General features: G+C 37.5%; 2 protein-coding genes across 2 annotated transcripts; one reads left to right on the forward strand and one right to left on the reverse strand.

The window, feature by feature from the left end:
* Positions 1-27: 27 nt before the first annotated feature.
* On the reverse strand, positions 28-8,944 carry LOC125200600 (putative UDP-N-acetylglucosamine--peptide N-acetylglucosaminyltransferase SEC). The gene is made up of 28 exons (XM_048098264.2): positions 8,467-8,944; positions 7,736-7,881; positions 7,514-7,612; positions 7,375-7,425; positions 6,444-6,560; positions 6,306-6,362; positions 6,083-6,202; positions 5,869-5,931; positions 5,698-5,776; positions 5,320-5,429; positions 5,164-5,217; positions 5,014-5,081; positions 4,808-4,910; positions 4,414-4,616; positions 3,858-3,954; positions 2,717-2,788; positions 2,549-2,625; positions 2,348-2,464; positions 2,157-2,241; positions 1,917-2,084; positions 1,714-1,824; positions 1,491-1,577; positions 1,241-1,368; positions 1,071-1,153; positions 882-987; positions 635-781; positions 435-555; positions 28-343 (listed from the first exon to the last, which is right to left on the reverse strand). The coding sequence occupies exons 1-28, from the start codon at positions 8,636-8,638 to the stop codon at positions 230-232; spliced, it is 2,955 nt and encodes a 984-aa protein (XP_047954221.1). The 5' UTR covers positions 8,639-8,944; the 3' UTR covers positions 28-229.
* A 4,043-nt stretch (positions 8,945-12,987) lies between these two features.
* LOC148931467 (uncharacterized) lies at positions 12,988-14,663 on the forward strand (the record flags this gene model as incomplete). The annotated part of the gene is made up of 2 exons (XM_089064794.1): positions 12,988-13,848; positions 14,655-14,663. Coding segments are annotated over 2 exons (870 nt in total), but the record flags the coding sequence as incomplete, so codon positions are not given.
* Between the last annotated feature and the right edge of the window lie 29 nt (positions 14,664-14,692).

Here is a 14,692-nt window from a genome sequence, read left to right on the forward strand (position 1 = left end):
GGCGCGAATTCTTCAGAAAAAATGGTGTTAACCAAGACGAACAACAGTCGGTTTTTTCTGTATTTCATGATTGAAATGTGTAGCCATTACCATGACATATCAGGGTCATGAGGATATTGGTACAGTATAGTCTGGGGCCAATTCAGACAACAGCAGTAAAGCCTTGAAATGAATCTCTTTCTTTATCTACAATGCCGTTTTCGTTTCTCTTCTCTCTTTTCGTATACATCTACTTGTCATAAGGGAATTCCGAGTCATTCTCCACGACTTTGAAGTGCTGAGGCTGCTGCCCTGAGCAGTGCAGATTCCACATCTTGAAGTAAGAACGCTCCAAGTTTCTCACCTGATCCATATATCATCCGAGGTCAACTTAAACGATGTGCGTTCAATGATTCGCAACAAAATAGATTAAGGGTGATGGTGGTGCTACTAACCCAGCGTGTAGTGTCGAAAAGAGGACAGGTTAGGCGTGCCGCCTTCAGCCTCTTGGTAAGATCTTCAAGCTTTTCGCGATTCAGTGCCAAAGAAACTGCCTTCTCTTCATACTCTTTCATACTAATCGTGTTAAACAACAAGGCACATCAGTCAAAGTTGTCCTTTCATTACAAACCCGAAAAAGAGTTGAGACACTTACCTCTTCACAATCATCTCATCCCCAAGTCCGGTAGCCAAACAAAGTGAACCAGCGACTCTAGTAGCCATTTTCTCAAGAGGAAGCGTAACCATTGGTAGACCAGCCCAAAGAACATCTGTCCCAGTTGTATGTGCATTGCAAAGTGGCCTATTTAACGATAAAGCAGAATCAACATGATATTACAACAGGCAGGAGGTTTAAACAGAGATAATAGTTAGTCTTATCAAGAAAAATAAAAGAACCATACGTATCGAGAAAGAGGTCTGCTAATGAACTGCGCCTTATGTGCTCCTGTTTCATTGCCACGTCTGTGAATATTATTTGGTCGGGCTGCACTCCCTGTGCAGCAGCATCTGTATAAGGAGTAAAAGTTTTAGGATATGTCATCTTACTGAAACATCTATCTTTAACATAATCCAGGTACAGGTGAACTTACAAGCACGGAGCCTCATTTCTCCTGCAGCTGGAAATTTGAGAAGCCAAAGCGCACTGTTTGGTACACGCTTAAGAATATTGCACCTGAACACATTAATGAGCATTCTTAAGCACATCATTGGATTGTAAGATGGTGATTTATTAACATAAAAACAATTTGACCATATATACCAGGTTGTAAAAATCTCGGGATCCATCTTGTAAAGTTGATTGAAACAGGCAAATATAAATTTGTCCTCAGGCAACCCATAGTCTGACCTCTTAGGTTGGCAGTTCGGATCCAGTACATCCAGGTTTTTCTAAAAGATATTACAACGGGTGAGAGTTGCAAAATATATATACAGCTCGGCTGACAAATGAAAACAAGAATAGTTTTTCTAGGAAAAGCAAAAAAGGAAAGAGAGAATATCTCAATGTTTACCTGCTTATAGTCGTTCACAAAGTAGCAATGAGGAAGATGGACAATCTTTTCAGAATATATATTTGCATAACACATAGGAGACACAAACTGCAATGAAAACAGGGCACAGTTAGGGAGACCCAAGAAACATTAAATCAAGGTCAAGAACAGCACTTGGAAGCTAGGGGACGATACGTATCAGATTCCAATACAAACAAAGCTGATACCACTATGAGTATGTTACCTCATCAGTAACCAAATAATGTATGTAGTTTGCTCCTGTGGTCCCAGGAAATCCCATGTATGAAACCTGAATAGGAGCAGGCTGCATGGAAAATATTTCATTTCTTGCCCCCTGAAGATATGCAAACAAAACATTCATTATCTCACTCAGGATTCAATCCAGAAAGCAAACAAAGAAGATGACCAACATAATATGTTTGATACCTTAGTGTAGCCATTGAGGTTAATGAGAATCTGAATCTGATTCTCGTTAATCATCCTTGCAATAGTATCAGATGCCATGGATGACACGTCAATAAAATGCTCAGCTTCTGATTGGATTCTTAGCCTCCATTCAGAACCATCATTTGGACTCAATGCATAGCAGAAAACCTACAATTATAAAAATCTTATAGCATCGAGAGAAACCAGAAATTAAACAATTTAAGTACATAACACACTAACCTCAACATTATCTTTGTCATGCATGCCAAACACTGAACCCATAAGATGTGACAAAGGGTGGTTACCAAAGTCGCTGCTCACATATCTGTGAGATACGGAAAACATTAAAGAAGAGAAGTTTATTAATATCAGTCACAGTCAGAAATAGGATGGTACTTCTGCAGCACAATAGAAATTGTCAATGAACTTACCCTACTCTTAACCGGCCATTCCTGCCCCCACCCCGTATTGGTAGTGGAGATGGATGGTTAAAAGGAGGAAGTGAGTATCGGGATGCGACAACAGTACAGTGTGCAGCATATTTCCAACTGCATGTAGTAAAACCTCCGAGTTACAAAGTTTACAAAAGAATTAGAGAATGTCCAACTGAAAGAGTAGTGAAGTCCCCTTACCTGATTTCAAGAGCGAGCATGGGGTCAAGGGGATAAGCTATTGCATGGAAAGGCTGCACACTTGGAATAACTGACATCTGCAATAAATACAAAGGCACGTGATAAATACAATGAATGTCTATATAAGTCCATATAGTAGATAGTCTGATTGTAAAGATTTAGCAATACCTTTATCTGTCTTCTAAGTATCCCTTCAACTTCAGCAAACATCTTGTCCCGATCTTCCCAGTCGCACACGCACTGAGGTGAATTTCATTCAAGATAATCATATTAGAGAAAGACCAACTAGCCACTAAATAAAACAAAAAAGAGACATACACCATACAGTTCCAAATATTTTGCAAAATCATGCGAGAATTCTATGCATTAACAAGCTAAACAAGGCTGAACGAATCACAGAATCAAATGAATTATAACACGTAGTGACAACTATAGTATGCTTAATAATATGGTACATCGTCCAGTATGGAAATTCAAATGTTGAGAAGTGCAAATAGGAACCGTTGAATAATATAATAAAATCAGCTCCCTATCCTGCTCAACACACCACAAGTTTTGATTATTAGGACCTGCTCTTGCAAGCATATAGTGTTGGCAATTGAAACATAAAATGAATGTAACAATATCCCACATCGGTGTACTAAAAGAGCTTAATCCACTATATAAGTCTCATGGGCCCCTCCTCCTATCACCAATTGGTTTTAGGATGGAACCCATGGATTTCTATCATATAGGACAAACAGAAAATCCTTGCGCTCATCAATTTAGTCTTAAAAAATTCATAGCTTCTACTAACACACTGAGTTCCCTTTAATGCATCACAATTTCACTATTACATTGGTTTAAAATTATGCCAGGGCACGTCTCACAGTGTACATCAATCAGTGTGCATAAAAATAGCCCAAGATATGGTATGTCTTCCATGAGATACCCTGAATGGATTAGCAAAGACATCATCGCCGGACATTATGCACAAAAAATACGTTGGTTCCTCACTTTTACAAACACCACCCACCCAGTCCACGAACCTTACAATAAAACTGGACCATTGAATTGCATCATTCCAAGACTATTAGCTGGACATAATATTTTTAAGTAGCTTTCACCAGTTCCACCAAATTGGGATGAGAGCAAACCTCTCACATAAGCAATTTGCAAAATGTGCATGTAGAATTCAGGAATATTAACTAGAATGAAACAAACAGAAGCAGATGCCCATGTAGAGGATGGCCACTCCATCTAGATGCTTTACACTTTTAATTAATAAAAACTTCAAGAAAGGACATAGAGAACATGAAATTTCATGTACCTGCAATGTGTGAAGAAGGTTGCAAGTTGCCTCTGGAAAATCTGGACGCAATGCCAATGCATGCTTATAGCTCTTAATTGCAGCTTCTACATGTCCACTACAGGTACCCCAAAGAAAGGCATGTAAAGCATATGCCATATACTAAATTACAAATCAACCACATACAAGCCAAAGATTTTTTAGAAACATATAATTAGTGAACCACATACAAGCCCAAATTTGTAGAGAAATGGATATCCAGGAGCATCTATATATATACACACACAGCAGTAAGAAGTGTATTTAACGTGGGAAGCTAGAATGACACATTAATAAGAATCACACATGCATGTACACAGTAAATTACACACATAAAAAATTTGAGAGAAAAAGTATGCATGCACCATTCATATTTATGTATCATTCTCAATTCGGACAAATATGTATCATTCTGGCGATTATATGTGTACATGCAGATTTTGCTTCCAAAAAGCACTGAAGGTAGCAAGCAAGGCATATACAGCTAGACCTGTGCAACTAATTCAAACATCTGCTGGAAGGGACATAAAAGATGTACCTATCCTTGTAAGCCGAAGCTAAATTAGCATGAGCCTCAGCCATGCTCGGTCGGATGGTAATAGCACGCATATAATCTTGAATGGCTTCATTCACTCTTCCAATTTCTTTGTAAGTATTTCCCCGATTGACAAGCCCATCAACAGCCAGTGGATCAATTCTAAGGACCTCATTGTAGCAGGATATTGCATCGGGATAATTACCCTGTAATTCAGCTAAACAATGTTAGTGGCAGTTCCCTCATCAAGACCATGCTATGGTGTGATTGACAAATCAATATCATTCAATCCTATCCTACAAGAAGAACTTGTAACAAAAGAAAAAACAACTTTGAATTGTATCAACTTTGTTAATACATGTTAAAATTATACGAAAGGAAAATGATGACTCCATACCTGTTGTTTGTATATTATGGCTAAATTATTGAAAGGAGCAGACAGCCCTGTGGTAACAGTTAATGTTGCCTTGTAGCATTGAGCAGCAGCACTCATCATGTTCCTTTAACATGCAGAAGACAGATGTCATGACCAACAATCCAGCTAGAGTAAAAGAAAACAGTCTATGCAATCTGCAAAAGTTAGTCCATAGATATCAAACATACCACTCCATGTAAATATTTCCAAGATTTGTAAGGGCTTGTGGGTGACTAGGTTGAAGAGACAGACATTGCTGCATAAGCAAACAGCATAATTAGCGCTTGCAGAGATCAATTACATAACAAACATTTTAATATAACTGAACAGAAACTAACTCGATAGCAATGAGTTGCTTCTTCTACTCTTCCAGCATCTTTCAATGCATTACCCTGGCAATCAAAATCCAAAACAGAATAATCAGCTAAAGTGCTTGAGAATTTCACCAAAAGGAATATAACTAGGTAGGTGGAGCTTTAAAACAGACTTCAGACCAGATTATTGTATGCCTCCAAAAATCCAGCATCACAGGCAATAGCTCGCTTGTAGTTAAGTATTGCCATATCAAGGTTACTCTGCTCATAATATACACTGGCCAAGTTACCTGCAGTAAGCTCATAAAATCAAAACTCACGAAACGATTATAGGAAGCACTTCTGCTCAATTACGGCATTTGCTAACAGTTCTGTGAACTATTATGTCATTATATGTCATCTAGGCCAAGGCCACCAAAAAAGATGAAAAAAAATTCACGACAATACAATAGTTAAGGTGACCCACATGGTATCTTTGGGGGGAGGGGACCTACCCCTTATCAAACAAGAGAATAGTATGGAAAATTTAACATTCTAAAGAAAGATTGAATCACTCACCAAAAGCCATAGCGCTGTCTGGTCTTGACTGCAGGGCTCTTTGGTAGCATACAATAGACTCTTGTGGCATTCCTAAGGCCTAGGGAACATAAAAAGGACTCGTCTTTCTCCATAATCTTGCCCTTTGCAGCTATACAACCGTACGAGCATAAAGAATAAAAAATATCTAACCTTGTAAACATTTCCCAGATTTAAGTAGGCATCAGAGAAATTTGGCTTCAACTTAACGGCTTCCTGGATGTACCATGAAAAACAGTGAGAAGAGCACATAAGAAAATGCCACCAACCCAACCATATCCAAAACAAAGGAGAACATATGCATGCATATACACAGTGAGTCCAGGAAAAAGATCAAATCCAAAAGGACTAAACTGGTTGTCCTTACCTTGTAGTATTGCAAGGCCCGGTTAAGATCACCAGCTTCCATAAAAAGACCAGCAAGATTGGACCATGCAATAGCAAAAGTTGGCTGTATTCCAAGAGCATCCAAATAACAATTGTATGCCTGAGAAAAAGGAAACATAGCATCAAAACGTCTGAAATGATGGAAAACAATACATCAAGGAAACATGCTAGATGGAAAAAAATTGTCCCATCTGCTGACGTACCTCTTGCACCAAACCTTGAGCTTTCATCAGATTTCCCAGATTACTATGGGCATCAACCTAAGGAAAATAATTTTAAATAAATATTAGAAGAAACAAAATCTAAGAAATAACAGTAGACAAACCTAAAATGAGAATTACCAATCGTGGATTTAGAGCAAGTGCTTGACGACAACATTGAGCAGCCTCGGTGAACCTTCCCTTACGCATGTAAGCACTAGCTAAATTTGACCATGCATCAGCAAAATTAGGCCGGAGCTGCAAGTCAATTGTTCAGAAATGAAGTTATTTATGCAAGTCCAATATATTTCCTACTACCTCATCCTTGTAGGCTTAACATATCATATTACATATTTAGAATGAGCATCTAAAATCTATAATGAGACAGAGCCAAGAAACCATATGGCTACAATAAAGAAAAAGTTGTCAAGAGCACTTACTCAGTCAAAGGAAGTGGACCTAATGATTAATGTAATTGATGCAGGAGAATCTAAGGAAGAACACCAAACTACAAGTTCCTACCTTGATTATCAGAAGATTACGGGAGCATCTTATCAGTGATTTAACTCGAGAAAATTTCAGTGAAATTGTAAGATTTTGAAACTTCACTTCCATAAGGTTCTCACACTAGAAGCATGACATTTTTTTCAATACTTTCAGCTAATTATATCATAATTTCAGAAAGGATGGTTATGTGAGTGCAATTGCTCAGAGGGACACTGGTAACATTCAGATAAAGGAAGAAATAAAGAAGACATCTGATCTATAAAGCTATCTAGTGATAATCAATATTCAATAGTACAAAAGTCTTACTAAGTTTCTTCCAGTATACTTATAAGATGATTACGGGGAAAAAAGAATACCAGTGACTGTACACAAAATGGAATTTGTGAATATCAGTTTTCGGGAAAATCAAAGGGGGCGGATCATGAGAAGCTGGAAAGTCAAGGAAAATTCCAAGAAGAATCAAATTGTTGTATATTTTTTCACTCATATAATTCTATTCACTCCTACCAAACTGGAGATTATGTAAATAAATCAAACTAAAACTGAACGCCAAAGGAAGACAAACCTCAATTGCAATCAAGTAATAGCGAATTGCAACATCGATGTTTCCTTTTTCCTGTCAGAAAACATGAGCAACATATTTAACATCTCCATTAATCCACATCCAACCTACTAAGAAGATTGCAAAACATCAAATGGAGCACCTTCCAAGCATTAGCCATATTTCCATAGCACTCAGCAAACTGTGGATCAATTCTAAGAGCCTCTTCATTCTTTGCAACACATGTATCAAAGTCATGCAACTGACAAAAGAAAATCACAAAATAAGATCCAGATGTCTGCTTTTCAGATCCAGGAGCTGGTTCCAAGAGGATATAGGCAAGAATTAGATAATTAGGCAAAAATTAAAGTAGCCAAATAGCAACCTGATAATAGGTTGCACCCAACAGAAGAAGGTTGTCGGTGCGACGTGGGTTTCTCTCATAGACAGTCTTGCTGTGCTCTAGTGCCTGCTTATAATTTCCAGCTTTATAATTTTGATGAGCAAGGGTCAAGAGTGTGTCTTCATCAACTGCATTAGTGGAAAGAAGAACTATGTTAAAAGTTAAATTATCTCCAAGCTCAATGTTGAAGCACTTGCATTTAGAGCAACAAAATCAAAGCACAAAAAATCGGAATCAGAGCAATGTTTGATCAAACTCCACAGCTCGTAAAAACAATTGTTTGATAAGAAAAAGAAAATCTTTTGCAGTTAGAAACTCTCTATGGCAAATGATAAACCCCACAAAAAATGGCGGCTTCAAAAGGTTCCGTGGTTAAATATAAATAAAAGAACTAAACCCAACTTCAATGAGAAAACAGATGCCTAGAGGTTCAACCAAAAGAAGAGTGCATAGATAATCAAATCCGGAATTCTCCGAATTCACACATGATCTCAACCTAACCAGGTACTAATCATAAAGTTCTAGCTCAAGGGTGATAGTTCTCCTATTAAAAGGAAAAACAAATAAATTCAGAACCCTAATTCTTAAAAGAAACTCATAAAACAGCAAATTAAGTCACTAATTTTAACCAAACATTAGGAAACTCCCCCACTAAAAGCACAGAAAAACTCCAACACAAATTAAAAAACTACAAATGTTTATAAAAATCAAACCTTCACGAGAATTCTCTTGCTTGATATTACTGGAAGAGACCAGAGCCAGGGAAGACTCTTCCCGGTGATGATCGGTGCCGACATTGTACGGAGCCCTAGCCACATGCTGGGGCTGCTGTAGCTGCTGCAGACTGAGGCTGTACTGCCGCGGATCGCTCTGCAACGACAGCATGACTGCCGATCCCCCCGATCACGATCTCCGCCGCCGCGGAATTATAATTAAACACGCCCGTATCAAAAATTGAATTTTTGCAAAACCAATAAAATAGGATTTTCGGTGAGAGGGGGAGGGGATGATTCAGCTTCAGAAGGGTTTTGCCATGAGAAGAAACGGAGATTAATTAATTTTATACTATTACATCTCGCAGCTCTGGAGAGAGAGAGAATGGAGGATGAAAATTGGAGGAGAGAGAGGAATATATGTGTGAGGGAAAAAAGGAGGAGAGAGAGAATGAATGCCTTTTTCTCGATTCAGTGTTCTTTGCTTTCGGTTTGCTCTCCTACTCTCCTTTAACTGCGATTCCTCTATCACTGTCTTGGAATTACACATTTGTCCTTCCTTAGAGCATCAGCAACGCGGCTCGTCGACCTGTCTCTATGTGATGGGACCGCATCGGACGCCGTTGCAGGGGGGTGGCGGGGAAGGGGAGCTCGTGGTGAAGTGAGACGTGCCAGGCTCACTCGTCGTCCCTTCGTTGCCAGTCATATGCGTATGTGATGGACACTCGCGAAGTGTGTAATGAAACATTTTTTTGTTTAACCACAGGTGTACCGAACCCGCCTTTTTGGCGGAATCCGACTAATCCTGCTCGACCGGGCTTGCGGATTAAGGCCGGAAGTCTTCCAACGGGTGGCGAGATTTGAACCCGTGACCTCATGGTGTAATGAAACATTTTCTTCGACATAATTTGATGGACACTCGCTGGGTGTGCGATGAAACATTTTCTCGGACATTTTTTTTTTTAATTCAGAAATTTCAATTTTCATTGCCAACGATAACATAGCTGATTTTCACATATTTTTAAATTCAACATGTTCCTTCTATAAATACTCTCTACTTTATTTTCATATTATTTCTCTTATATATTTTAATTTAATTGTACGATTATGATTGTGTTTCTATATACATGATTATCTTCAATGTTATACTAGTACCTAAAATGGAATATATATCTTTTAAATTTACACTCGCAGTAGTTTCATTGGTACTCCAAAATCAGTCACATTTTTTTTATTTTTGAGTAAAAATGCATATCTTTAGTTTACAATTAAACAAACTTAAAATACATTTTTTTATTTTGTAAGTTGAAATAGGTAATGGATTAAAAATACTCCTTTAAATTTGAGTTTAGCCTAAATTTATTAGATTAAAATCATTATTTAATATTAACATTTACATTGAATTTAGTTTATATGATTAAAGATGCTATAAGTAATTGAAAGACTACTATTCAACCCAAGCCTTAGGAAATCCAACTTTGGAAGAAAGCCAAAAGGAAATTAAAAGAAGAATCAATTTTTTTTCTTTTTCATTCTTTATAGAATCAATATATTCATAATGGGGATAGAATCGAATAGAACAGAACTGGTGAATAATTCGATTACACTACAATAATATATATTCTTGGGAATGTTTTCTATGCTGGAATGAACAAAAATTCAACAAATCCTCGTAAAAAAGGAAAAGTCATAAAATCCAAAAGAAAACCCATTAATGTTTGTCAACATAATAGAACATTCTTCATTTATAGGCTCATTCAAACTTTGTGAATTAGCTATGTTTTTAAGTGTACATGAAATTGAAAACAAGTGTTACACATGCAATTTCGTGATGCCAATAAAATTTTGACAATACTTTCGTAAGTTTTATCTCAACTTTTGATGGTTTGTGCCAAAGAATGATTTTTATTTTTTTTTTATTTCAGAAAATATAAATTAAAAAATTGGGATAACATTGAGGTACAATTAACAAATTTCAATAATTACGATAAAATCGCTAAAGATCGGGTTAGATTCCATCATTATCCCTATTTATAAAATAATAATATAATGTGAACTCATATTTTAAAGTCTAGATAATATAGGTGAAACCACAATCTTAAAACGTGGACTTTGATTCTGAAATTTTGAGTTTGTTTGACACGTTCCATTTGCTAATTTGCTCAAAATTAATGGTAGGCACACCATAGGAAATAAGAGTTGTCAATGCCAATAAGAGTTGGCCACTAAATTGGTACTTAGTTGGAGCATTAATTACAGACTCAATTATTTTTATTGCAGCATATACAGTAGGTGTTTGTGAATTTGTAAATAAACATGTTTACCATAGACTCAATTTGATTAATTTATACTAGTATATGAGTACAGTACTTAGAATAAAAATGGGACAATTGTCATTTACTTCTGTCGTCAGCCATTATAGTTACATTGGCTTAATTTGTCATGTTTGCTCATCCAAAAATAATTATCTCATTTGTATTTTATTATTTTTTATAATAGATGCTAACTTTATTTCTACTTAATTTTTTTTCACTCTCTTTTCATTATATGTCATTCAAATCCGAACCAGATCAAAACTGAGCTAATTAATGACAAATGGAAGGAGTAACTCATAACTTTTCGTTGACTTCGGATTAATTCCACAACTTCTGAAAATGAAATATAAATCACAACTTTTCAATTTTTCACAATTATCATGAGAGGATCTAAAAAAATAAAAAATAAGTATGGCAAAATTAAATATGATATAACAACAAAATCACGTCATTTCATTTCACTCTCAAAATATAATGATGTCATTTGTATTACTTTCAATTCTCGCCTTCAAAGGACAATTGTAAAATATTAAAAATTTACTACTCTTAATTTCAAAAGTTATGGACTAATTAACAATAAGCCAACATAATTATCCTTTGACATTTTCATATTGTTTATTTATAAAAATATCCATATGTAATCCATATTTTGTTTTTGGTAAGATAAGCGGGCAAAGCCCGACTACAACTAACGAACATAAGAAACACCTAATCTATCATGCATCAACCAAATACTAAGACCCAAGGGAGGGGACTCTAAAACATGGACACCATTATGAAAATTATATGCAACGAAATTTCCTTGCTTGTGCACGTGACGGAGCACCACTGAGTCAAACTCGTACTGTAGATCTGCAATTGATGGTCACATCAAAGTTCCCCACAATCATGGACACACCAGTGAAACTATCACTCTCCACCTCCAGCTTTCGAATACACATATTAATTACATACAACTATTTCGCAATTGAGTTCATACATATAATGCGTATTTCTGTATGCAAACTTTTTAATTAAATATAGCCAAAATACATTCTTAGGTCCTTATACTTTAGTCAAAATGTTCATTAGGTTCTTGTACAATTTTTTCGTTTTAATAGGTCCTTATACTTTTCACAATATTTTTATCAGGTCCTCGTATAATTTTTCGTTTTAGTAGGTCCTTATACTTTTATCATAACTTTCATTAGGTCCTTGTACAATCTTTTATTTTAGGGACCTTTTTACATTTATCTTGGATAATAATCTAAATTTAATTAAACTTAATGAACTTTTTAATATTCCATTATTTAACTTAGCATAGTCTATAAAGATAATATCATCTTGTTATCCAATAATCTCAATAAAAAGATTAACCGTGATGATTGAAGATCAAAATCGAAGTTTTTTTTAGAATAACTATCCGAAGTTTCAATTGATTATTTATATTTTATATTGAAAGATACGTTTTCCTGAATATTTATAATCATAAGATAAGTTAAATAAAATTAAAAGGTTCATTAAATTTAATTAAATATAAATTATTATCTAAGATAAAAGTAAAAGAATATCTTAAAATAAAAGATTGTATAAGGATCTAATAAAAGTTATAATCAAAGCATAAGGACCTACTAAAATGAAAAAATTGTATGAGGACGTGATGAAATTTATGAGAAAGGTATAAGGACCTATTAAAATGAAAAAATTGTACGAGAACCTAAGAGCACTCCCAATGGGTCGGTGTTAAATCCGGCGAAAAATCGCCGATTATCGCCGGGCGTTGGGGAGAATTCGGCGATAATTCGGCGTTAATTCTCCCGAATTAACGCCAACTCCCGAAAATTCGCCGGATTATCGCCGACCACTGTGGGCGATAATCCGGCGATAAAAATAGTTTTTTTTTTTTTTTTTTAATTTCCCCCCCTATAAATACACACCTTCTCTTCATTCTCTCCCCATCCTCATCCCTTTTCTCTCTTCATTTTCTCTTCATCCTCATCCCTTTTCTCTCTTCATTTATTTTCTCTCTCTCCATCTATATTTAATGAATTCTGAATCATCTTCTCATTCTCGGTCCGATGAGGAGATATCTCATTCTTCTTCCGAAGAGGAGGTACCTCCCGCTCCCACCGGATGGGATGTCGCGGGTTTCGCCAACAACCCAGTCAACAACTATATCTCCAGTTTCATACAAAGCGAGCTTGCTCGAATGCAGCAGACACCCTAACGGCCAATCCGCAGGCGGCGCCGATACATCCACCGCGACCACGCTGGTGGGCACGATCGGCTGTTCGCCGATTATTTTGCTGAGGAACCACGTTATCCGACAGATGTATTTCGTCGCCGATTCAGAATGCGCCGCTCCCTCTTCCTGAGCATTGTTAATGCGTTGTCCGCGCGTTACCTCGAGTTCCAGCTCCAGCGAGATGCCACAGGGAAGCTCGGTCTATCGCCCCTGCAGAAATGCACTGTTGCCATCCGACAATTGGCATATGGAGGGTCCGCCGACATGTTCAATGAGTATCTGCAATGCGGCGAGACGACTGGCAACGAGTGCCTGAAGAATTTTTGTCAGGGCGTGCGAGAGATATTTGGGGGGCACTACCTTCGCTCGCCGGACGCAGCTGACTGCCAGTTTCTGCTGGATTGGCACTGGAGGACCCACGGCTTTCCGGGGATGCTCGGCAGCATCGACTGTATGCACTGGCAGTGGAAGAACTGCCCAACCGCGTGGCGAGGCCAGTTCACTACCGGCTACAAAGGTACGCATCCCACCATCATTCTTGAAGCCGTTGCCGACCAACGGCTTTGGATTTGGCATGCTTATTTTGGTATAGCCGGGTCGAACAACGACCTAAATGTTCTCAATTCGTCGCCCCTTTTCAACGAGCGGATCAACGGGTTAGGCCTCTCCATCGAATTCACGGCCAATGGCAATGTGCATAACATGGGGTACTACCTGGCTGACGGCATCTATCCGCAATGGCCCGTGTTTTTGAAGACGATCAGATGCCCAATCGGAGATAGTAGAAAGTATTTTGCCCGAGCGCAAGAGTCTGCACGCAAGGATGTGGAGAGGGCGTTTGGGGTGCTCCAAGCACGATTTGCACTGGTAAAGGGCCCGACGCGCTTTTACTACCAGGGGGATATTGCCGACATCATGTATGCGTGCATCATCATGCATAACATGATCATCGAGGATGAACACGAAGGCGTCCTCAACGTCACCAACGACACCAGTGTTGCATCATCGAGTCACGGTGTCTCAACCGAGTCCGAGTCCGCCCGCCGGGGTGTACCGTACAACGAACATGAACGGTTCAAGGCGTTCATGGACATACACCAAAAGGAGGCCCATCGAGCACTACAACACGATATGATCGAAGAATTGTGGGCAAATAGAAACCGCGCCCACCGCCCTTGAATTTTTTTACTTTGAATTTTTTTTTTCCGTTCCTGTACTATTTTTTTTTTAATTTTCGTCGTTGTAATTTTTTACTCGTGTTTAATACAACGAACTTTATTACTATTATTTGTCTTGTCTTATAAATTAGCTAGCTTTATTATATACAAAAATAAAACAATTAAATTAGTAATGATGTAAAAATGAAATGTTGAGTTAGGGAGAAATAAGGGAGAAATAAGGGAGAAACCATTGGAGCAGTTGGCTAAAAGTTGGCTAAAAACTGGGGATAAATTTTGGTGCTGATGTGGCGCTGATGTGGCAGGAGTTAGGGAGAAATAAGGGAGTTTTTAGCCGGACCATTGGGAGTGCTCTAATGAACATAATAAACATTTTGATTAAAGTATAAGGACCTAAGAATGTGTTTTGCCTTAAATATATTTTACCATAGTCTCTCTACATAGAATATGACCATACATGAAAAAAACTAGGTTGCTTAAATATTAAAATAATTTAGTTAAATCTTTTA

This window comes from Salvia hispanica, chromosome 2 (genome assembly GCF_029641045.1).
Source record: "Salvia hispanica isolate PSC_SH4W2 chromosome 2, Shi_PSC_v1, whole genome shotgun sequence".
Taxonomy (NCBI): domain Eukaryota; kingdom Viridiplantae; phylum Streptophyta; class Magnoliopsida; order Lamiales; family Lamiaceae; genus Salvia; species Salvia hispanica.